The 22,909-nt window shown below is 38.5% G+C and overlaps 2 protein-coding genes across 6 annotated transcripts in view; one reads left to right on the top strand and one right to left on the bottom strand.

The window, feature by feature from the left end:
• The first annotated feature begins 737 nt into the window (after positions 1–737).
• The window catches only part of LOC131427164 (trichoplein keratin filament-binding protein), an 85,773-nt gene continuing 63,601 nt past the window's right edge, over positions 738–22,909 (top strand). The window contains exons 1-2 of one of the 2 annotated variants that reach the window (XM_058590128.1): positions 919–1,057; positions 19,214–19,266. The gene's annotated coding sequence lies outside the window, so the exon portion shown is untranslated. Of the gene's footprint in view, positions 1,058–19,213; positions 19,267–22,909 lie in introns of both variants that reach the window. The other variant, XM_058590129.1, reaches the window with a different exon arrangement.
• Positions 1,041–22,909, bottom strand: part of LOC131427163 (glutamic acid-rich protein) — a 37,007-nt gene continuing 15,138 nt past the window's right edge. For 2 of the 4 annotated variants that reach the window (XM_058590123.1, XM_058590124.1), the window contains exons 2-9: positions 18,098–19,136; positions 10,048–10,180; positions 9,585–9,674; positions 8,847–9,477; positions 2,369–2,407; positions 1,901–2,169; positions 1,624–1,831; positions 1,041–1,560 (exon numbers count right to left, since the gene is read on the bottom strand). In XM_058590123.1, the coding sequence (XP_058446106.1) occupies positions 1,363–1,560; positions 1,624–1,831; positions 1,901–2,169; positions 2,369–2,407; positions 8,847–9,477; positions 9,585–9,674; positions 10,048–10,180; positions 18,098–19,037 (2,508 nt within the window). In that variant the 5' untranslated portion in view covers positions 19,038–19,136 and the 3' untranslated portion in view covers positions 1,041–1,362. Of the gene's footprint in view, positions 1,561–1,623; positions 1,832–1,900; positions 2,170–2,368; positions 2,408–8,846; positions 9,478–9,584; positions 9,675–10,047; positions 10,181–18,097; positions 19,137–19,549; positions 19,963–22,909 lie in introns of those variants that run through there. The other 2 variants (XM_058590125.1, XM_058590126.1) reach the window with 2 other exon arrangements.

Below are 22,909 nucleotides of genomic sequence, written 5' to 3'. Positions count from 1 at the left end.
AGTTTATATAGACGAGTGGCAAGTCGTGTCGTCGTTTCAACTATCTGCAAAACAAAACTGTTTGCTGCTGATTTAAGAAATCTACCGATTTATGCCCCGTTTACACTTCTGCTGGCTGCCAGCATGCTGGTGCTTGGCTCCAGCACGCTACCAGTGTAATGTAAACGCTTACCAGCTGTTGGTTGTTGCCAGTATGAAAATTTCTGAACGTTCTAAATTTCATGCTGACAAGCGATGCTGGTGAAGAAATTCAAGATGCCGATGAACTGAAAATATTGAAAATCTCGTACGTATTTTATGTTTTTTCAGTTGAAAGCAACAATATCCAAACTAGGAATAATGACTTAAATATTAGAAGATATAGGGTAACAGAGGTATTTTGGCCCACTTTAGGATTGATTTTATTTTGGCCCACTTTTAATAAATATCCACCAAATGTTGTAATATCTTTGAAAAACCCTTCCGCAAGAGGTAATTTAATGTGTTTACCTTCAAATTTATGTAACATGAGTTACTTCACATCAATTAAATCCGATATAATCGATAAAGTTTGTTAGGTGGGCCAAAATATATGAAGTGGCCAAAATACCTCTGTTACCCTATATACTATAGTAATTCAAACATACTCTGAACCACTTTTGAATTCGGCCCTGGTTATACGTGATGACAAGCAATAGTTTATGCTGCTAGGGCTTTCATTTAATGCATATTAATTTCCTTGCAACTCGCCGGTGATTTCAACATATCCGTGTGTATGTTTAGCATATCCTTGGATTGTTTTCGGAATAATGCTCAGATCATTCCGTAACGATATATGTTATATGTGACAGAAATAAAGACAACAAAAAGTAAAGTGAAACGAGTCATTCCAGAATAAAGCTTCTTCAATACGAGCATAATAATCATTGTTTACGCGACCAAACAACTTCTCCAACATTGCATGTTTTTTAAGGATTTTGTTCGTTGTGCAAATTAGACTTTTTAATAGGTGAATAGTGGAATTTCGAACGCGATTTTGGCAATATAGTAAACCACTGAGATTTTACTTACAATTCAGGTAAGTTTTACTTTATTCGAAAAAAATACAGCAAATTAAATACTTGGTTGTGTGCCAGGACTGGCTCTGCTTATCCTTTTACCAGTGTTATTCGTGTATAGTCTGTAAATATAAAATACATAAAAACGATTCCTACAAGCTGCTGAAGGGTTTTCGCTATAAAATGAACTTTGATAATAAGTGGCTACAGTGAGTTTTACTTGTTCCGGGTATCCTGTAAGGTAAATGAGTATTTTAATCCTTGCTTTGTCTGGTGTATCAGTATTTAAATATGCTTGATCAGAGATTTACTAATTAATAACGAATTAACCTAGATCTGCTATAACCGAATCTAGATCCGCCTGCAGTGTACAGCACATCTCCCTAGTTTTATTGATTTCATCTTTAATTCTATCCACATTAGCTTGCAAAAGATAGTTGCCCTTCTTAAGAGAAGCTAACCGTCCTTCGTGTCGTTTCACGCGCGGTTCCAGATTGGCTTTCTTCTTTTCATCAGGGGCATCCTGAAAAGGAAATTATCCACCGAAATTATATGAAATCGATATGAAAAATTAATAAGAGTTTACATCCGCTTCATTTCCACTTTCGCTTTCACTTTCCGATTCTGATTCCGATTCGCTCTCTTCTTCAGTCTCCTCCTCCTCTTCTTCTTCTGGTTCTTCTGGTGCTGGTTCCTTATTTTCTTCCGTATCCTCGTCATCTTCCTCCATCTTCATCATAGCTGCCATCTTATCAACTTCCTTTTGCAGTTTCTTATATTTTTTACGCTCATTCCTAAAGAAGTTAGAATAAAAACAACTTAATTAGTTCAAATTCATCCTAAAAATAATTAATTTGGCTTACTTCAGAGCATATTGATTAGTCTTCATGGCATATTTCAGTGCCTGCCGTTCAGAGTGCTTCTCTTCCTGTTTTTCCTTCAGTCGAATCAATCTAGCTGAGAGCATGTTGACTTCGCGACTCAACCGCTTAGCTGCTTTCTCAGCCTTTTTCTCTTCGTCCTCTTCCTCTTCTTCTTCCTCTTCCTCATCGGGTGCCAGCTCCGGAGAACTCTCCTTTTGGGCCGCTTCACTGATACGCCGTGTTGAACTGTTGCCTCCATCCGTTATGCCCTGCGAATGATCCCCATAGAAAAAAAAGTTGCAATATTATTTCAATAATCAACATTCAAAGGCACAGATCGCTAAAAAGATTGACTACGGCTACGTACTAGTCTGCTTGTGTACAGATTTTAGTATCGAACCACTCGTTTGCGATACTAAGCTACGACGGAAAATCAATCAACCAAAAACACATTACTCGTTACTTTACCTGGTGCTCATTCAAATAGTAGTCATCATCCGTTAAGCACTGCGATCGTGCGTCAAAGAATTGCAACAAAAGAGGTCAAAAAATGCATTAGATTATTCGTTATAGCTGTCATCAACGGCACTTATGATGTGGAGGTACCGTACTACAGTTTGATGATTTCCGAATGAGTAATAATCGACTCTATTTGTCATATTAATATTACGTTTTTCATGAGCTGAATCAGCTGATTAGAAGCAGAAGTATTTCTATTCTTCAGGCTATGGAATCGTCGTTAACCAAATAATCCCAAATAGCATGCGTGTCAGTTGATAATGCAGGATTTTTTTTAATGGAACTACGTGTTGCTTGTATGTAATAAACGATTAACACATCGAAAGAACTGTTCATCGTTTGAAGCGATTCAGCCATAAAGCCATGTTTCCAGGTCTTCATGACTAGTGAAGTGCTGCTCAGCAAGTGCGTGAGGCATCGATGAAAACAAGTGATAGACAAAAGGGACCACGTCTGGAAAGTATGGTGGGTGGGGCAAAAGTTCATATCTGATTTTAGCAATGATGTTTTTGATCGCTTTCGCTGTGTGTGCGGAGGTGTTGTCGTACTGCGAAAGCACTCTTGTCTTGTTGTCGTCTTTCGAGTCGTTGAGCTATGCTTGATTTAATTTCTTCACTTGCTGTCGATGTCGATTGGTATTTACAGTTAACCCTGTTTTGAGAAGCTCGTAGTAGACTTTTTGATCCCACCACCATCGTTTTCTTTCTAAAGCGATGAGGTTTGGCCAGGTTCGATCCATAATATTCTCAAAATAAATCCATTTCCCATCTTGACGGTGAATCTTGAAAAAAATCCGCATTGTTAACTGACACATCTGGCAGATAACGAATATTATTGTTATTCTACTTGTTATTATACTTTTCGCTTTTAGAGTGAGATATGGTATGAGATCTTATGCAACGTATTTGACAAGAAATGTCATCAAAATACACAATATGTACTTGAGTGATAGTTTAGAAAAATCGGATGCAATTTTTACGCATTTTGTTTTCGGTTTTATGAAACAACACAAAGAACTGTTACCGCGATGCGAAAATATTGAAGCGGTTGCTCCAATTTTCATCACACCCTTTGGGATAATGTATCGAACAGAGATAGCAGATAACTAATGCTTTCATTATTTAAATGAATGAGAATCCCGTTATCGGTTTATAAAAAGGTTGCCATTTTCTTTGAATGAAAAAGCCATTAGCAAATCGAATTTGAATAGTTTTGCGATCAGTTTTGGGTGCTTTGCACTATAAATGTTAAACACTCATCACCAGAAATCGAACATGGATAAAAATCAATAGCAACCAAAAAGACTGTGAGAACGTTCATTTGAGTGTAAGTTTGTGAAAATCTGTTCAGCCGTCTTGGAGTAAATTAAGTGACATTCTGTAGCTCCGTAATCGCAAGTTGGATCTAGATGAAATTAAATTGATTTTTGTACGGCTTTCATTTAAATCTAAGAATTTGTGAAGAAAAACTTATGTATATTGTCTATGAAATGAACGTATTTATGGAAGACAAACATTTTGCAATCACGACGAACTGAGTCTACTTATATGACAAGGTGTTTACAGTTACGGGCGAAAAAACGGTTGTTCAAACAAACAAGTCTTTGGACAAATGTACAAGCAGGAGTTCCTGAAAAGTGTGTTCTCCCGTACATTAGAACTCATAATTGACTTGTACATTTTTTGTCTGATTTGGCAAATTGTCACTACATCGGTGTCGAGACAACGGGGTGAATTTCTTTTAAAACAGGTGTCGTAACCTTTTGAGTCGAAAGAGTCAAAAACACAATTCACAAAATTTAAAACGTTTTATGGAGCCATACAATATTTGCTTACCAACAATAAATAGTACTGGTAATTCGAAGAAAATAAAAAAAAATGTTACCCCCAAATTTATGCTAGGTGCACATACCCATAATTCAATAAAATCAATAAATAGTACTTTGATTAACTCCAACGACAGGACAGAATTTACAAAAAAATCTTGCTGATATCTGTTGCCAATTCATCTGCATTTTTTCTATAACAGTTCTGAAGTATTTCGAATTCACAGTTACGCTAGTTTTATCGAAATATTGCTTTGTAGATTCAGACTAAAATAATTTACAGTTTTAAAACAAAACAGTTCGTGTGTCGGAACACAGACTGGGCTCGCTTTCCTTGCAGTTTTATAAAAATTTCTATATTGGTAAGCTATAGAATTTTTCTATAGTTATAGACTGTTGTTGATATTGAAAGTTCTTTCTTCACAAGAGCCCAACATCGCCCGATAGGTCGTAACTCCGGGCAGTCGATACGCCTCTGTCGGTACAACATGGACTCCATTTGTTTTATACCATACCAATATATGTTTGGCGTAGTGACAAGATGCCAAATCAGCTCAGAATAGCGAGGAAGCGTCATGGCTAGGTAGGATTGGTTACAATCGTTTCTTTGGGCATTCTTCACGACATATTTCCTTGTGTACCGTTCCGGTGGTGATGTAGCTTTGGCTTGCTCGACAGCATATCACCTAGTCTGGTTTTGCCCTACAACGAGTCCTGATTAGCACTACGGATTTCTGGTTGGTCATTTCTGCGCGACTTCATATGAAAACTAATGCATATTTTTCCCACTCAATAATTGAGAATTGTTTCTGAAGGTTGAATCTACACCACAGTAGAGATATCTTGGGTAAAAACCTATTTTTTCAGTTTCAAAAAAGGGCCCGGTTTCCCCTATAATATGACTTAAACATATTTAAGTTAATAATAAAATTTATAATTTCCAACAAACGATTTTATAACCAAAATTTTTTCTAGTAATTATACATATTTTCAGATGTATGGTAATTGATAAACAAAAACCATTGTCTCCGTTAGGGAAAGTCAGTTAGTGCAAGATTTTTAGCAGACAGAAAACTCATCACCCTGTAATTCCAGAATCGGTAGTCAGAATTGGATAAAATTCATTAATTTAGTATGGGACTATAAATTCTTTAATTTGAAATTTTGATTTTGAAATTCGATTTGGCCTTTTTTGAGAAAACGATTTAGCTTTGAGAAACGATTCGATACTGGAACCGGAATTCGAAAATCGGTGTAGCCGAAGTTAGTTAAATTCACCTGAGAAGCTGTATAGTTTACATTTGTATCAAAATGTTTAAAAATGTAGTGTAGACATATTTGAAAAATCGCAGCGCGAATTAAATTTTTGAATACCTTCCGAATCGAAAACTGAATACCACTAAAACTGAAATAAGTTTATTTGGTTATCGACTATCCAAATCTGCATACTAATCACACTGTATCCCCAAAACCGGAAGTTGGATCTGACTAAAAAGTAAGATGTTTTATAAGATCTCAATACTTTTCATTTGAATCTTAAATCGGTTCAGCCATCTACGAGAAAAATGAGTTACAAAATTTAAATTTTGTTTCACATACCATCCTGTAGTTCTGGAACCTGAAGTCGGATCCAAACATAATTCATACATACATAAAGTACAACTTTTCATATGAATGTGAGTTTGTAGAAAACCGTTCAACCATCTCCGAGGATATTGAGTGAAATTATTTGTCACACATGTATTTGCTGATCTAGACGAACTGATTCGAATGGTATATGGGTGTTATGTTCTTCCAACATTTATTGCTGTAAGCAGTTTAAATCAATATAATTGTGGAACTGCTTTCAACTCGAAAATGCTGCCATTATCTAGTTTACATGTGTCTTATTCGAACGATTATGTTGCCAAAAAACGAACCGTGCTAAAATCGGTCCGTGGAAATGTCATAAAAAAGGATGCTGTACACAGTCTTTTTGGTACTTAGAAACAATTGCATGTAACGGTATAAAAATCAAGCATTGCTTTGTCATACAGCGCTCAAAACTCCTACTACCGGAATAGGGGGAAAAGTCGCTTACACAAAAATATCGATATTTCCGCTAAAATGGCGGGTTTTAACAATCTATTGCTTGTTGGATAGCTATTACGGTGCGAAATCTAAGTCTAAGAACATATTTTGTTTTCAAGGTCAGTTGTGACAGATATTGTTAAAACATTGAAATTTTTGACATCAAACAGTATAACTCAAAAATAACATACAGACCCACATACACACGCGCGCGCGGACATTTGCTCAGCTGAATCGATTGGTATATGAGACTCGGCCTTCCCATTTTTTATCTTTATAAAAAAAGGTCAAAATCAAAGATGTGTTCCACGTCAAAATGAATTTCTTATCGACTAGTGAATCTTTAATTTGACGAATACTTCTTAGTTAACACGGGACTCCAGTAGAAAATTGTACATACGAACTGAAGTATTTTTTTATGTGGTTTTCTAATACCAGATTTCAAAATCTCATGCTTTTCTAACACATTTGGCATCAACAAAAATTTCGATTTCGGAAGTCTCAAAATTCTCAAAGGTCTCAAAAACGAAGTTCCAAAGTAGATACTCGAAAAATGAAGAGAATTTTTTTCAAGACAACATACGTTTCATGAATTCATGACATCTGGCGACAAAAAATTGAACACGACTTATTTCACTGTGGGACACCTTTTCAAATTTTACTCTCTGAGAGAGTGATAAGATTTTGATCGCGAATATCTCTTGTTGTATCTAACGTATCCACATGATTTTTGCTACATGCCATCGAATATATGATTATAATTTTATGATAAAATTTTCAGTTGTATGCATAATCTGAAATAGTTCAAATTAACCTTTTCTGAAATGGTTCATATCAACGAGTATCAAAGAGGAAAACTCATCATGACGCGTGTGTGACTTTTTCCTATTTTGTAAGCTCATTGCACAGAAGGATTTATATAATCTAACTACCAATAGATTCGAAATTTTTCAACTTGAACGTGTGTTGCAACAACATTGAAGTGTTTCAATAGTACAGTATTGAATTTAATGAATAATATTGAACAATCTTCCACCTGGCAAATATTTCGTCAACGAAAAGTCTAAAGCTTTCTTGAAAGAGGAAGAAGAAGCTTTATGAGGGTGCATATTGCCTCGTGGTTGTCATGAGCTTTAATCCGTTGTTTTGATGGATGTTTACCCGTTGTTTAAGATCATCCTGCCTCTATGTTCAGATAATTGCACTTCGCACAATTTAGAATGTATATTTTTCATGTTTTCCATGATCGGGCGTCATGCCCCGCATATATTTCAATAGACAATTTTTAAGGGTTTTAGAAAATAAGACATTTCATGTATTTTTCAATGTATTCAGCGAGTATTTGTACGTAATTTTGAGAAATAATGATTACGAAAGATAATCATGCATGAAACTCTTTCGTGTTATTCTCTATAGTTAAGATATAGCTACATTTCCTTGGGGGGTGCATTTTACCCCATCTACCCCTATATTATCGTAAAAATATGCCGATGATAATTGTGGGAGATTTCGATATAGATGCCTCAAAACAAGATTATATTAAGTTCATTGATTTCATGAGCAAGTATATGAAGTTGTATATGAGATCTGCTCCTTCACCCTTGAAGGCACATGTATTGATCTCGTATTTGCTAGGAACATCAATATAGAAAGCCGTAGATATGTTTCAAACTTTTCATATCGTAAGCCTACTGTATGATTAATCAATCGCGGGAATTCATGGTTTCTTCATTGGAAGATTAAAATCGGTTGTGAATGCTGTACCTACGCCAACCATATCAGTATCTCATCCACGGACAACAGGTCAGCTTGGAAATAGATGATTCGAATTGAGATCGTCACTCTCCAACACAACCGCCTTCATAAAAGGTTCTTCTCAGAACCACCATTATTCGGAATGTCGAGTTAGTGGTTCAATGCATAGGGCACTGGTCTTACAAACCAGTTGTCGTATGTTCGAGCCCCGACCTGGAAGGATTCGTAGTGTCAGTAGGATCCATAGTACTAGCCATGCAATGTTTAATGTACACTTCTGAATCGGCTGCAAAGTCTGTTGAAACAGAAAGTCAAATTCCACTACAGGAATGTAATACCAAGGCTTTGCTTATTATTCGGAATTGTGAAGAAAACGTGTCAGTTTTATTCGTGTTCACGACATCCAGTTATGTCTCTGACATTACACACCCGCCTTTTTTCCCTAGGCTTTTGATTTTTAATGCGAATTTTCAAAGTTGAGCGAATTTTTCCATTTTACTAGAATTTGAAAACGAGAAAAAACGACACAACAAAGTTGGCATTAAATTAAAAAAGACTCATGTCCATTTCCATTCGTGTTTCGGCGAAGAATTTGTTCTGGCCTTATGCCTACCTCATATTGTCTCTGTTACATAATTAGTCTTTTTAATAATTTTGATGTCACAAAGTTTCTGATTACTTTCTAAATTATATATTTGATAGTAATTTCAATAAAAACTTGTTTGGTCCTATGACCAGTTTTTGCAATATGACCATTGAAAAAATAAAACATCTTACCTGTAACTTTTTCTCCAAATCAGCAATTTTCCGCTTCTGCTCCTCGGACTGCTTGTAAGCGGTATCCAATTCCTTCGCCACCGTCTGATACTTCTCCTCCAGCTGCTTTGACTGTTGCTGTGCTTCGAGTGCTTCATTTTTCAGTGACTGAATCAACCCAGCGTCCGGTCCACTGATGGAACTCTTTTCGTCTCCACTCAATGGGTTCCATCGTTCGCGAGAAAGTTCCGCTTCCAGATTCTGCACCCTCTGCAGAAGCCGTTTGTTCTCCCGTTCGAGTGCTTCATTGTTCCGCAGTTCCATCGCCAGCAGTTGTTTGGTGCTTTGCAAATCATCTCGAACCTTGTCGATGTCATCCATTTCGTCAACTTCATCGTCATCGACGGGTGGTGCTTCCAAATTGGCCCGGGATTCGGATTTCGCCAGCTGCTCTTCCAGTGTCATTTGCCGACGGAATTTTCGCAGACCCTCCAGGTTGGGTTTGCTACGGTCATTACATTTGGTCGGTTTCAGTGATATACCCGATTGGATCTCCTTGAGTAATACGTTGTGGACCGTAGCTTTCTCAGTTTCAAAAATAAACTGATCCTTAACTTTGGTGATCGATTTCGAATGAATGATCGGCTTCGATCTAAAACGGCAAAGGGAAAACTGTTAGCAACGACTGGGAGTTAGTGATAACGAACGTGCAACGAAACAACGGCCATCAAGCAACAGAGCTTCGGAGAGTTACAATACCTATCATTGCATTCAACGTGGCGCAGCTTTCTACCCTGTTCTACCTCTTTCATCATGTCGGACCAGTCCGGTCGTTTACGCGGCCGTTTTCTGCAATCGAAACAGGCATTGGGCTGATTAGTGGTTAGTCTAGACGAGCTCTGGTATTGGTATGGATCTGAGCGACATCAATGTTCTACGAGTATGGATGTACATATTCGGTTATTTACTTGGACGACTTCATACAGTGGGTCATGCAGTACATTTCACAGTTCACTTTTATGTTTTTAATCTATCCCTCGTAGAAATAGTTATTCTAGCTATTACATTTATGTTTTGTTTTTGACGACAAAGCTGTCTTTGATTTTTTCTTTTTTGGTTTAGTTTTCGATTAATAACATTCAATTGTGGTTTCATCATGCCAGCAAGCAAAGACAGCTTTGTTTCTATTTCCATAGGACTAGCTTTACCAGCTTCAACTTACTTGAGCTTCTCGACCAATTCCTTGTGCTTTCCTGAAACATCTCCTTTTTTGAAATCCGGTGGTGGACCCAACTTTGGTGGTGGAGGAGGTGGCGGTGGGACGTTAGATTTTGGCATCGGAGGCGGTGGGGGAACTGTAAAAAGGTTTACAATATTAGGCTGTGCAATTGACTTTGAGGAAAGGTAGAACTTTTTTTTGATTTTGCTTAACTAATATGTACAGTATGAAACATGCAATTTTACGTGATATTATCAGATACCGTGAAAAAGATTCGAGAAGCAATACCATTTCTCAAAACCTACTTAAACCTTACTACTCTCACATATTAGCAAACAGGCAAAAAGCTTGCTTACTTCAGGCGTCTTTCAAAATTTCTCCAACAATGAGACAACTTCTTGTCAATGTTTTTGCAATGACTGCGCGGAAATATATATTGGAGAAGCCAAGTGAAAGAAAAACTAACAGAAAAGATGAATTTTTGGAAAAAGATACGCTCAGAGACAGGACTCGAACCCGCGTTCTTATGCATTCCGTGCATACGCGCTACTATTTCGCCACTCTGATCTTGTTTTAGCCACTCCAAAACTCGAAACAGACATAGTAGCAACGTACATCGAACATGGTCTACATCCTGGCCGTCACCCGACCGATATCTCACATCCAAACATCCTCTCTGTTCATCAAACACTAGTCCTCTCGCTTTATACCTATTTCTCCGATCAAGCATTGAGTAGGAGAGTGTATTCTTGTCAATGGAAAATATCTCTTTGATATCATGAATGTAGTGCGAACACACATTGTAACACGTCGATCAATAAGTCCCCGGTCTGACAGACAGATGACGTCACTAATCAAAAATCCCTCTAGCGTTCAATAGAAACATCTATCAGATGCCATCTGTCTGTCAAGTATGGCAGTTATGTCAATGAAGAAAAAGGAATTTCGGGCGTAGTTTCAACACTTTTTTTTTAATAAAAATACCGTACAAGCAAAGAAATTGCTTGATAAGCATTATCCGTTACTCCAAGCAACTCAACCATAATTAACTGGTATGCTGAATATAAACGTGATGGAAAACCTGAATATGAAATTGTAGGAGATAGTTGACATCGTAAAGGAAGTTTAATAAGATTTTTGCATGAGCATGTTTTCAAAGTTGATGTCGCGTTTTCTCACAGATGATCAAAAACAAAATAAAATCGTTGCGATGGCCGATGAAATTCGAATTCATGTTCGTTAGATTTATTTCCCAGCGACTATTTTTTGTTCTCAGATTTAAAAAAGAAGCTTACAGAAAAGACTGAATTCTAAATTCAGAGCGACATAGTTTGAGAAATCCGTTTAAGTATTTTTGAATTCAAAAACCGGGTAAAGGCATTGAGTGCAAAAACCAATGCAAAAATCGATTGAAAACATCTTTTTTGCAAGAATCGGTTTAAAAAATTTTTAATGAAAAAATCGGTCAAAGCCGTAGAAACAATTATTTTTTACCGGTTTTGGTCTGTCCATACTGAGACTCAATCAGTCAGGGGAGTTTTAAAGCCGAGTCGGTCGGCAAGCAAACCCCGTTCGTCCGGTTCTGTCAAAATTAGGAGCTTTTTCCTTAGTTAAGAGTGAAGTCGTGTTATTTACATTGAACCTTTTCTGTACATTATGAGAAAATGCTGTCCGAGTCCACATCAGACCAATCTGAAAAGATGGCTTCTTTCATACCAACCTGTAAACGGTCTACTGAAAGATAGTTTGCTGTCAGAGTGCAAGCGTTACACGAGGTGTCAAGACGCGCGTGCGAACCAGTTACATTTGATCGAAGCAAACCTGTTAGAGCGTGTACGATGTGGTAAAATTTCATCGCAACAAAACGTTTCCCAAATCGCGTTCGCTCTGACAGCACTCTTAAGATGAAGCGAGAGTAAGCCCGAAACGCTTAACGTTGCTGTCAGAGTGCGAGTGTCACGCGACGCGTTAAGACGCGCGTACGAGCTACACGCTCATTGGACATAACTCAAAATTTGAGTTGAGATTACTCTAATCCATAAACTGAAGCAATCTGTCAACATTTGATTTCTGATTTGATTAAAAATAACTCAAGTTTTGAGTTCTCTCACATTTACTCATGCGTTATAAAGTAAGCGTTGAGTTTTCAAATATTTGAGTGACAAAAAAAACTTAACCGCCGTGTTGTTTGGTGTGTTGTTTAAATACAAACACTCGTCAATAACATATTGGATTCAAAGACCCTTTCCTGACATTGTTGGCTATTTTAATCAAATATGTGATTCTTATGGGTGTTCTAGGTTTCAATTACATCCGGTAAGAAGTCGAACAAGAATGTTTCAAAACCATTTAATTTTAGTCCCATACAGGTCACTTCATTGTGGATTGTTGGAACATTTTGGTCCAACGTCAAAAAAATCTTTAAATTTGTGAAAGAGAATATTTTAGGGTTAAAGAACTCAATGTTTAGTGAAATGTACTCAAATATGAGTGAAAAAACATTATTAAAATTAGAGTTCAAAGAACTCAAATTTCGAGTTAAAATCATTCAAATTTTTTGGTAAAACATTTTTTTTTGTTTTGATTTAATATTACTCAAATTTCATCATCTTTATTTCTTTACTTAAAAATGAGTAAACATAAAGAAACTCAAGTTTTGACTTCGTGCACTTTTTATGAAATTGAGTGGTCACTCATTCTTGAGTGGCTAGTCACTCATTTTTGTTCAATGAGTATGTAGCAGGGGTGATCGGGACTAGTTGGCCGAGTGGCTTTTATGAAAAGGCTATTATGCGCAAAGGCGACATCTATTGTGGTTTTGGTGGAGTATTGGGCCACCTATGTACCGACGTAATTTCAGGTGTTTTTGTGTTGTCGTTTGTACAGGGATCCGTGAATTCTTTTTTCGGCGCAAATAAGTTATCTCCTGAATTCCAAAAACAGTCTAACAGACGGAAAGGGCATTGAAAACCCTAAGAAATGGTATAATGGTTTTCAGTGTTCTCTGCATTTATTGTATGCGTAGTTAATTAATATGCATGCACCTATTCCTATTTACTCGGTATTATTATTCCTTCGTACATATACTTTACTACGAGTTAATCCGGTTTTCTTATGAGAAGTGATATCTACTCGATTCTCTCTCGCTTTTTTTTCTCTCCTCTCTTATTCTGGACCATTGGATGTGCACGGACTTGTTTCCACTAATAAACATTTTCCATTGATGCATTTGATGTGTTTCACATATTTCATTATACTCGGCCAACCTGCCCTTGTTAATAACCTTTTCCCTGATTTTTCTGCAGTAACGAAATTATTTACAAATGTGCTTAAAAGATGTATCTACAAGACAGCGTAAACAGTTTATCAAAAAGTCTAACTCGGTCAACCAGCCCCGGTCTCCCCTACATCACATTGAACCGCTTCGCTTCGCTCCGCGTTCTTCGCTTCGCTCCGCGTTCTTCGCTCACTCTGCCTTCCAGGTGACTATAGTACATTAAATTACGTACAATAATCAGTAACGACTGGTGCACGGTCAACCGACGACAGATTCCCAGCACCTGGACTATCGGAGATGAGTGAGGAGATCGGTAAGCTGAGAACAACAAAGCCGCGGGAAATGACCGACCAATTGCCAGGCGAACTGCTCAAACTTGGAGGAGAGACACTGGCTAGAGCGTTGAACTTGATGATTTCTTAGATTTGGAAGGAGAAGATTCTACCGCAGGAGTGGATGAAAGGGGTAGTATATCCCATCTACAAAGAGGATGATGAGCTTGACTGTTGCAACTACCGCGCAATCACATTGCTGGACGCTGCTTTCAAGGTACTCTCCCAAATCCTTTGTCGCCGTCTATCATCAATAGCTAAGGAATTCGTGGGGTCGTACCAACTGGGATTTTCCGGGGCCCGTGCCACTACGATGAGACGCGTACTCAAAAAGTGTCGTGAATACAACGTCCCACACATCATCTAATCATTGACTTCAAAGCGGCATACGACCCCACAATCGATCGAGAACAGTTATGATAGATTATGCACTAATACGGTTATCCGGATAAACTGACGCGATTGGTCAAAGCAACAATGGATAGAGTGATGTGTTACGTCTGAGTTTCTGGGACGGTCTCGAGTCCCTTCGAAGCTCGGAATGGGCTACGGTAAGGTAATGGACTCCCTTGTCTCTTGTCCAATGTTGCTCTGAAAGGTGTGATTCGGAGAGCGAGGATTCACACGGGTGGTACGAACTTCCGAAAGTCCGTGCAGTTTTCGGTTTCGGTAACGACATTGATATTGTGACACGTAACTTTGAGAAGATGATGGAAACATACATCGAACTGAAAGCCGAAACTAAACGTACCGGACTGGCAATAAATGCGTGAAAAAAAATACATAAAAGGAAGAGGCTCTAGAGAAGAAACACTATGCCTCCCATTAGGAATGATGATAGATGGTATTGATTTCAAGGTGGTTGACGAGTTCGTGTAATTGGGCTTACTGGTGCCCGCCAATAGGAAATTCAGAGGCGTATTTTGACTGGAAATCGTATGTACTTTGAACTCAGAAAAACCTTTCGGTCGAGTAAAGTACGTCACCGCACGAAATTAACCATCTACAATGTGCGTTCTAGATCGGCTGTTCTCTGTGGTCACGAGACCTGGACTATGTTGGTAGAGGATCGATGCGATCTTAGTATTTTCGAAAGAAAAGCGGACTTCAGCTGGAAGACGGAACGTGGAGACGGCGAGTGAACCACGAATTGCAACAGTTCCTTGGAGAACAGCTTATCGTACGTACAGCAAAAGTCAGACGACTGCGATGGGCTGGGCTTGCCATCAGAATGTCGGACGGCAACCCAGTGATCCAATGATCTGATCCGATAGCCACAAGAAAAATAGGAGAACATCGAGCAAGGTGGATCGATCAAGTGGAAGGAGATTTATGAAGTACCCAAGCCTTGAGTGACTGGCGGAGAGCGGTCATGAATCGAGCTACATGGATACGTTTGCTAGATACAGCAAAGAACACCACAGGACTAGTCTGATTCGGGTAAGTAATGGGAGCTCGGTGCATGGAACTGCAAATCGCTTGGCTTCTCAGGGTGCGATCGAATACTGTATGACGAGCTGTAAACTTGCAGCTTCGTTGTTAGAGCCCCACAGGAATTTTGTTGGACAGGAAAAAGGAAGTGGAGAAGCGGCCATCGATCAGCTATACAAGAGTTATGGCACATCTAGTGTGCTTGGGACGAATTTCAAAGTGCTAGCCAAGATGCGCTTAATTGAGTAACAACTAGTCAGTATAAGGATGTACGTATTGAGTTTTAAAGGCCGTTCCTTTAATTACAGCATCATCAACGTTCACATGAAACGAGACACGATACAAATTTGTTATATGAAACCCGGCGTCGGCGACATGAACGTTCATGTAGCCCGGAACACACCCATAAAGACATGCAAAGAGATGGAACAATCATACCACGTAAATAACCCAAGGAAGTTGTATGAAAAGATTAACCGTTTACGTAAGAGCCTTTCAACGAACGAGTGCGAGGAGATCGATAGATGGAAGCAGTACTATGAGTATCATTTGAATCGCAAAACAAAAGATACAGTGAACGACACAGAAAATTATCTGGGGACACGTTCAGCCGACGACAGATTTCCAGCACCAGCTCTATTGGAGATAGGAGAGGAGATCGGTAAGCTGAGAAACAACAAAGCATCAATAACCAGGCAACCAGCTTTTCGGTGTTGCGATCTAGGTACTTCACGCATAATCTATTTAACATATTGTCTTCAAATCAGCATACGACACAATCGATCTAAATCGGCTATGGCAGTTTATGCACGATCACGGGTTTTCGAATAAGGAGTGTATCGAAAATAAGCTATCCACATACATTTGTGTTGTACGCATGTATTTGTGATGGTTTTGTTTTGCTCAGATCACAGCATTCTGTGCGTTTGGCTGTCAGCTTTCGTTTGGTTACTTGTTTGTGCCGTTGGAATTCTGCGTTTTCAAAATGTCGTGTATTGGAAAGGAAGTGAAAATTAAGGTTCTGGACACATGGCTGAGTGAGAAGGGTATTACTATGCGAAAATTGGCAAAGCGGTTTGGAATTCATCATGGCAGTGTTAAAACTAGAGATGGGCAATTCGTTCGCGAACGGTTCAAAAGAACTAGTTCATTTGAAAGAATGAACGAGCTATAGTTCTTTTTTCGAGAACGGTAGTTCTTCATTTCAAAGTCACGGGATCTTTTTTTTTTGTTTTTTGAGTCCGCTTTTTTCAAGAACGATACTAATAAGAAAGTTTTATCACGAAACCGCAGTTCTACTTCGAGGGACCTTTTTTTTGCTCGCTTAAGCTTACAAAAGTAAGTTCTCGTTTAGTCTTTGAACAAACAAACCAACTATGAATAGAACGAACGAACGGCTCTGGAGAACTAGTTCTTTCAACAGAACTCTGCATCACTGAACGGTTCTTTGAAATGAACTGTTTTGCCCATCTCTAGTTAAAACCATCATTAATAAGTTTGGGGAACACTATTCTTTGAATGAGCTACCAGGAAGATGCAGAAAACCCGGTTCTTCCAATCCGAAACAGGACCAGAAAGTGGTATCTCTAATCATGAAGAACAAATCAAGGTCAATACGTGATTTGATCAAAAAAGCAGGAACGAGTGTCGGAGTGATCCAACGTATCAAGAGGCGAAATCACCTGAAGACCTAGACAAAGCAGAAAATCTCGAAACGAAGTGTAGAACAGAAGAATTGAGCAGCAACAAGGGCCCGGAAATTGTATTCGCGACTTTTGCAGTGTTCGGATGCATGCGTTTTGGTGGACGATGAGACTTATGTAAAGGAGGACTCAAAACCCCTTCCAGGTCCACAATATTTTACTGTCGTCGTTGGGGAGGATGTGAGCGATGCGGACAGGTCGATTCAAGTGGAGAAATTCGGTCAAAAGGTACTGGTATGGCAAGCAATATGTTCCTGTGGTTTAAAGTCAACCATTTTTTACACTATCGATCTGAGTGTCTCCAGAGGAGATTGCTGCCTTTATATAAGAAACATAGGACACCTCCACTGTTTTGGCCGGATTTAGCGTCGGCTCACTATGCCAAAATCACTCTCAATTGGCTTACGGAAAAGGGTATAAATTTGGTTGAGCAAAATATCAATCCACCAAATTGCCCTCAGCTTCGACCCATCGAACGTTACTGAGCAATCGTGAAGAGGCTCTTCAAGAAGACTGGTAAGGCAGCTGGGAACATGCAGGAGTTAAAAAAAATTTGGACTCAAGCGTCCAAAAAATGTGATGCAACACTTGTCCGGAACTTGATGAAGAACGTTCGATCAAAAGTTAGAAAATTCGGGAAGGAATAACTTAAATTTCATCCGGTTTTCATTTTGCTCAAGTTTAACCTAGTACGATGAAGGATCAATTTTGAGTTTTAATAAAATATCGTTTTTTATCATAATTTGAAGAAAAAAAATTGTGGATAGCTTTTTTTCGATACACTCCTTAAACTGGTGCGATTGGTCAAAGCAACCCTGAACGAAGTGATGTGTGTTCCTTCAGGTCTCAGAGAGAGTTAAGACAAGGCGATAAACTTTCTGGTCACTTGTTTAACATTTCATTTGAAGGTGTAATTAGAAAAGCGAAGATTGACAGGAGTGACTTCCGAAAGTTCGGCTTCGCCGACGACGTCGATTTCGTGACAGTAACTTTGAGATGATGATGGAAACATACATCGGACCGAACGCTTTCCACTGTGGATATTGTATTGTCGAAGAATTCGTGCATTTGGGATCTAGCAAAGATATACAGTGATATAATGACGTCGACACTCATTTCGATAGTATTGGGCTCACCGAAAGTAGTTAATTTACGTGGCGAGGAATTGCAATTACTTTGAACTAAGAGAACATGTAAATGATTTGATTGGATTTGATCTTCGTTAAACAATAATTAGTTTTCAAACAAACAAATATTTGTGCCATGTACTATTTAATACAATAGAAATCACAAAGCAAAAAAATACTCACTTCTTTTACTACTCTCAGATTTCAGCATCGACGGTTTATGTGGATACGCCTCCTCTTTTTTGGGAATATCTTCCAGCAGTGGTTTTTCCACTTTTTTGAGCTGCACTTCGGGAAGTTTCTCCTTCAAGCGGGGTGCTTTCAGATTCGAAGGAACCTTGCGCAGCTGAATGCGAAAGTTCTTCGGTTCCGGTGATGGCGAACGTTCCCTAACCTGCTCCGACGGTTGCCGAATTACCTTCTTGAGCGGTGGCTTAACAAATGTTTTCGGTTCCGGTGAGGAAGATTTATCCGACTTGGAAGATTTACTCTCGGTATCGGTTTTCTCCGGGCTTTTGGTGACTTTTTTAAGCTGAATTGGCACTTTCGATTTGGGAGGAGAAGGTTCACGCTTCGGTACGGGTTTCTTCACCGGTGGCGGAGTTTCCTCCTCTGATTCTGTTTCCGTTTCATATTCGGTGCTACCCTCCTCCTCCTCTTCTTCTTCCTCTTCTTCTTCGGATTCTTCTTCCTCTTCTTCGGATTCGGGCGAAGGTTCCTTTGGTTTGGGCTTCGGTTTCACAGGTTCCCGTTGAACAGTCATTTGCGGGGTGGTGTTCTTGATTGTCGGTTCCAGTTTGATTGGTTTGGTCAGGGGAGGTGGAACAGGTTTTTTCTGTTGCACTACGATTGGCACCTTGATTTCTTTGGACTGCAGTTTGGCAGCCTTTGCTGGTTCCCCATTTTCTTTGACCGGTGCTGCTACTGAGCTGGTTACTTTCTTCTGTATTGGCGCCGTTTTTGCTGCCGTTGTTTCGGTTTTCTGTGTTGATTTGGAATCCTTCACATCCGCGGAAGCGTTACCGGTAGAGTTCTTACGCGCCCACGCTGGCGGAATGTTTTTATTCACTGTTTCCAATCGATCTTTTAACCAAGGAGGTCGATTACTACCATTTACTGGCATGGTACCACTAAATTCCGAATCACTGCGCGCTGTTTCACCGGCAAGTTAAAAACAATCACTGTTGAATCACCAAGCTTTCTGATTCACCATTCGTTGACACTGCCAGGAAAAAAAATCATAAGTCATTTCAGAGCAGAAGGTTAATTTTCGCTTTTTTGCTCTTTCCCTCTCTGCAGATCTAGTGATATCTATATTGAATAAGTCGACATCTTCGCTCGCGAGAAAATCGGTAAGTATTGGTCGTATAATTGTGTCGTTCTGTAAATTTTGTGGTCATGCTCATGAGGATTTTTTTTTGTTTTTGAAGAATGAAGACGAATTAACTTGAATCACTCATCGTAAAATAATTCACATGCAGAGCTAATGACGTTGAAATAAAAAATATCTGTTACAAAGTACGTTTGTTATAAATGGGCGAAACGTAAAGTATTTGCGTGATCGTTTCCAAAAATAGACACCGGTATCAAAATAAAACCGCAATAGTGATGAAACGAGTGTGATGAAAACATTACCCAACCACCGCGAACCACCTGCCTGTCTGCCGTTGAGATTTGATTTTCGGCTGGGTGTAGAGATCCCCTCCGTTCAAAACATGATAGAAAACGGGGTAGTCCCGAGTTGGTTGGACCACTTCGATATTCCTTCGATTTCGAGCTTGATTCATTATTTCGAAATATTAAAATCCTTGAAAAGAATGCACGAGTACAAAAAAAAATAAAATTAATTTCTTGGTGACATAAGATGAGATTTTCACACGCACTCGGTATGATTACAACACAGTGATCGTCTCACTGCAAGTTATATCATATTGTACGTAAATCGTGATGTAGGCGATTTTTTGTGCTTTTTATAACAAAGAACTGATAGCTTCGATCAGATCAGGACCAGTCAGCTTACAGCAGAATCCTTCACAAAAATCTAATTTATGGAACTGCTATGCATGACAGTTTTCTGAAAACAAAAGATAACATCTCAGTGACTACTTGATGAAGAAGACCGTTCGTACATGCACATTATGTTCGGATTTAGTAAGGGATTATATCGCTGACAATTTCGAACTAATCAGAAGGACGTTCCATTTGAGCAAATTTGTTCTGAAACCTACTTGTCGTGCGATCGGAAAAAGGGATACTTACAAACTAACTTACTAATTATATAAACTTAAAATCGATTCTATAGAAGATTGCATCGATTTTTGCCGCTAAATGATTGTAAGAGTTGTGTCACTCATTTGTACTAAATCAAGGGGAACGTTTCAAGATCTTTTCCGGGATTTTGTTCTGAATCGTTCGAAACATTTCTTTTCTGATGGGAAAACAACTTGACCAAATGGGCGCTAAAATTCCAGGAATAAATAGCGAGTCATCAGCTGGGCCGCCGAAAAAAAAACGGGCCCAAGGGGATTTTAATACAGGCCCCTTCGTTTCGTGAGCAAAAATGAGCAAAAAAAAAAAGATATGGTTTGATTATGAGAAATAAGAGAAATATTTTTGAATTTTCGAATTTCCGGGCCCCCTCTAAAGACTGACTATTTGGAGAGATATTCGACTCAAAAGTTAAGTTTGGAAAAAGGTGGCTGTATCTATCGAATGCTGTAGTTGCTGTCCAAGCGGACGAGTATTTTTTTTTGTCTTTCTCATAAAGAAGGGACCGACTTTTGAACCGAGGCCCGGAGAGCCGAGTTTCATATACCCTTCGGATCAGTTCGTCGAGATCGCAAAGTATCTGTACGTGCATGTTACAAAAATATGTTTTCGATTTGAGAAGAAATGACTGAACAGAGTTTCACGAACTTAGGCTCAAACGAAAGGTCTTATAATCAAGGCAATTTAGAGCGACGAGGCAAAAAAGGGAAAAATTCTTTAAAATTTGACTCACTGTTCCAATTTGTAGGTTAGTTGTTAGCCACACGAACCGACTTTGGCTATGCTGGTTCTCAGATCCTGGTTCCGGAAGTACCGAAAATAATGATCAAAAACCATTGTAACACAGTGGCGCCTCGTGACAAAATTTACGGGTTGTGCACTGATTATGAGGTATGATATCAGATGTAACAGTTCATTGTAAGTAAAAACTAAAGACGGAATGCATATTCGAATATTTGGAATTTTTTATTGTACTTATTTCATATTATCGATACAATAGAAGAATTCGGCGCTCTGCAAATTTCTCAATAACTTTAGTTTTAAATCCGCTGCTGCGTTGCAACTAAGATATCAATTAGTTTAGAACTCCCATAAGCAAAAGCCACTAAGCCTCTCCTGAAGGTGTGCATACAAGTTCTCGCAGGTCCAAACGAGTCTAAGAGAACAGCAAATCTCAGAGCTGAGTAATTCTTTCTCATCTTGAATCTGTGCAGTAACTCATGTACACAGAAAAGGGATAAATAAAATAATTTAATGCGAATGAGGATGTAGTCAATTCCTTCAGTTTGACCGGTTGTGTAGTGCACGAGGTGCACATAAGGACGAGACGCCACTACTTTCTCATATTACTTATATTTTCAAAAATATCACTAGAAGATTCTGGGAAGAATTTTTTTTTTCAATCTTGAACAAAATAAGAAAATTTCTTTAGGTATAAGCTAACATAACCATAAGCTAGCTAACGTATAACCTTTGTAAACATACTTTACCGTATAGTTATGGAACCGGAAGTCGGATTCGGATGAAATTAAACAGCAACCTGTGAGACTATAGGAACTTTTATTTATGCCTGTTTGTCGAAATCGATCAAATCATCTCTAAGAAAATTGAGTGACTCTGGTTTTAAACTTTTTGACCACTATTTTCGGTACTTCTGGAACCGGGAACTTGGAATCAGTATAGCCGAAGTCGGTTCGTTTAGTACGTAACTGATATAGCATACAAGTTGAATCAGTATTAAGCCAAATCTAGAATAATTTTACCCTTTTTTGCATCGTCGCTATAAATGACGGTGTACAATTCAATAGCAACCTATGGGACTGCGAGATTTTATGAGTGACATTATTCGACACATACTTACACACATACACGCACAAACACATACATTGTTCAGCTTGATGAACTGTGTCAAATGATATCGAACACATTTTCACTAGTCACTTTTTCAAGTGATTGCATTAACTTTCTATATGGGAAAGGCAATAAGTGTATTTTTATAGAAAACCATCGTTATCGTGATCTTGTAATAACACTAACAAGTAGACACAAATTGAATAAAAGAATTAAAAATTTATTTTTTTTCATTTGAAAAATATCAATTTTAATGTGGCAACCCAGCACGCTATACGAAATTGAACAAAGCACGCTGCGAACGGAGCTAAGTCGCACGTACCGTTGTGTACTAGTTTTGCATCATCATTTTGAATGACGATTTGAATGTTTTGACACTCATCGTCCTATAATTTAACCGTTGCTGAGAAATCGAAGTGAATTTCGTTCTTCACTATTATCGGTGCTTTCGGAAGCGGAAACCGAGGACTAGTAGTCCCAAAGTAGTTTTATATATTCACTAACTAACAAGAACTACCAACTAGATGAATTTAGAGGTAAGTTTTATGGCACCTCGTTTCGCTATCGCTTGTGAATTAATACTCATGAAATTTTTCGCCAATTGCACTGTAATACCAGAACCGGAAGTCGGATCTGGATCAACTTTTCGAGATTTTTTTTAAGACCTGTTATTTGCTTCTTAGTTTGTGAAAATCGGTTCCGAATTTCCGAAAAAATTAAGTGTGCATTTTTTAATAAGTTTGCACATATTTCCTAGTAATTACTATTAGTTCATTGATCAAATTCAATGATCAAATGGCCGGTCCCGGTTTACACACATTTTTTTTTCGCTCAATATTAATTCTAAACCGATTTCAATAAATTTAGGGTCGTTTG

This window comes from Malaya genurostris, chromosome 2 (genome assembly GCF_030247185.1).
Source record: "Malaya genurostris strain Urasoe2022 chromosome 2, Malgen_1.1, whole genome shotgun sequence".
Lineage (NCBI taxonomy): Eukaryota > Metazoa > Arthropoda > Insecta > Diptera > Culicidae > Malaya > Malaya genurostris.
This window is presented reverse-complemented; position numbering and strand designations above follow the sequence as displayed.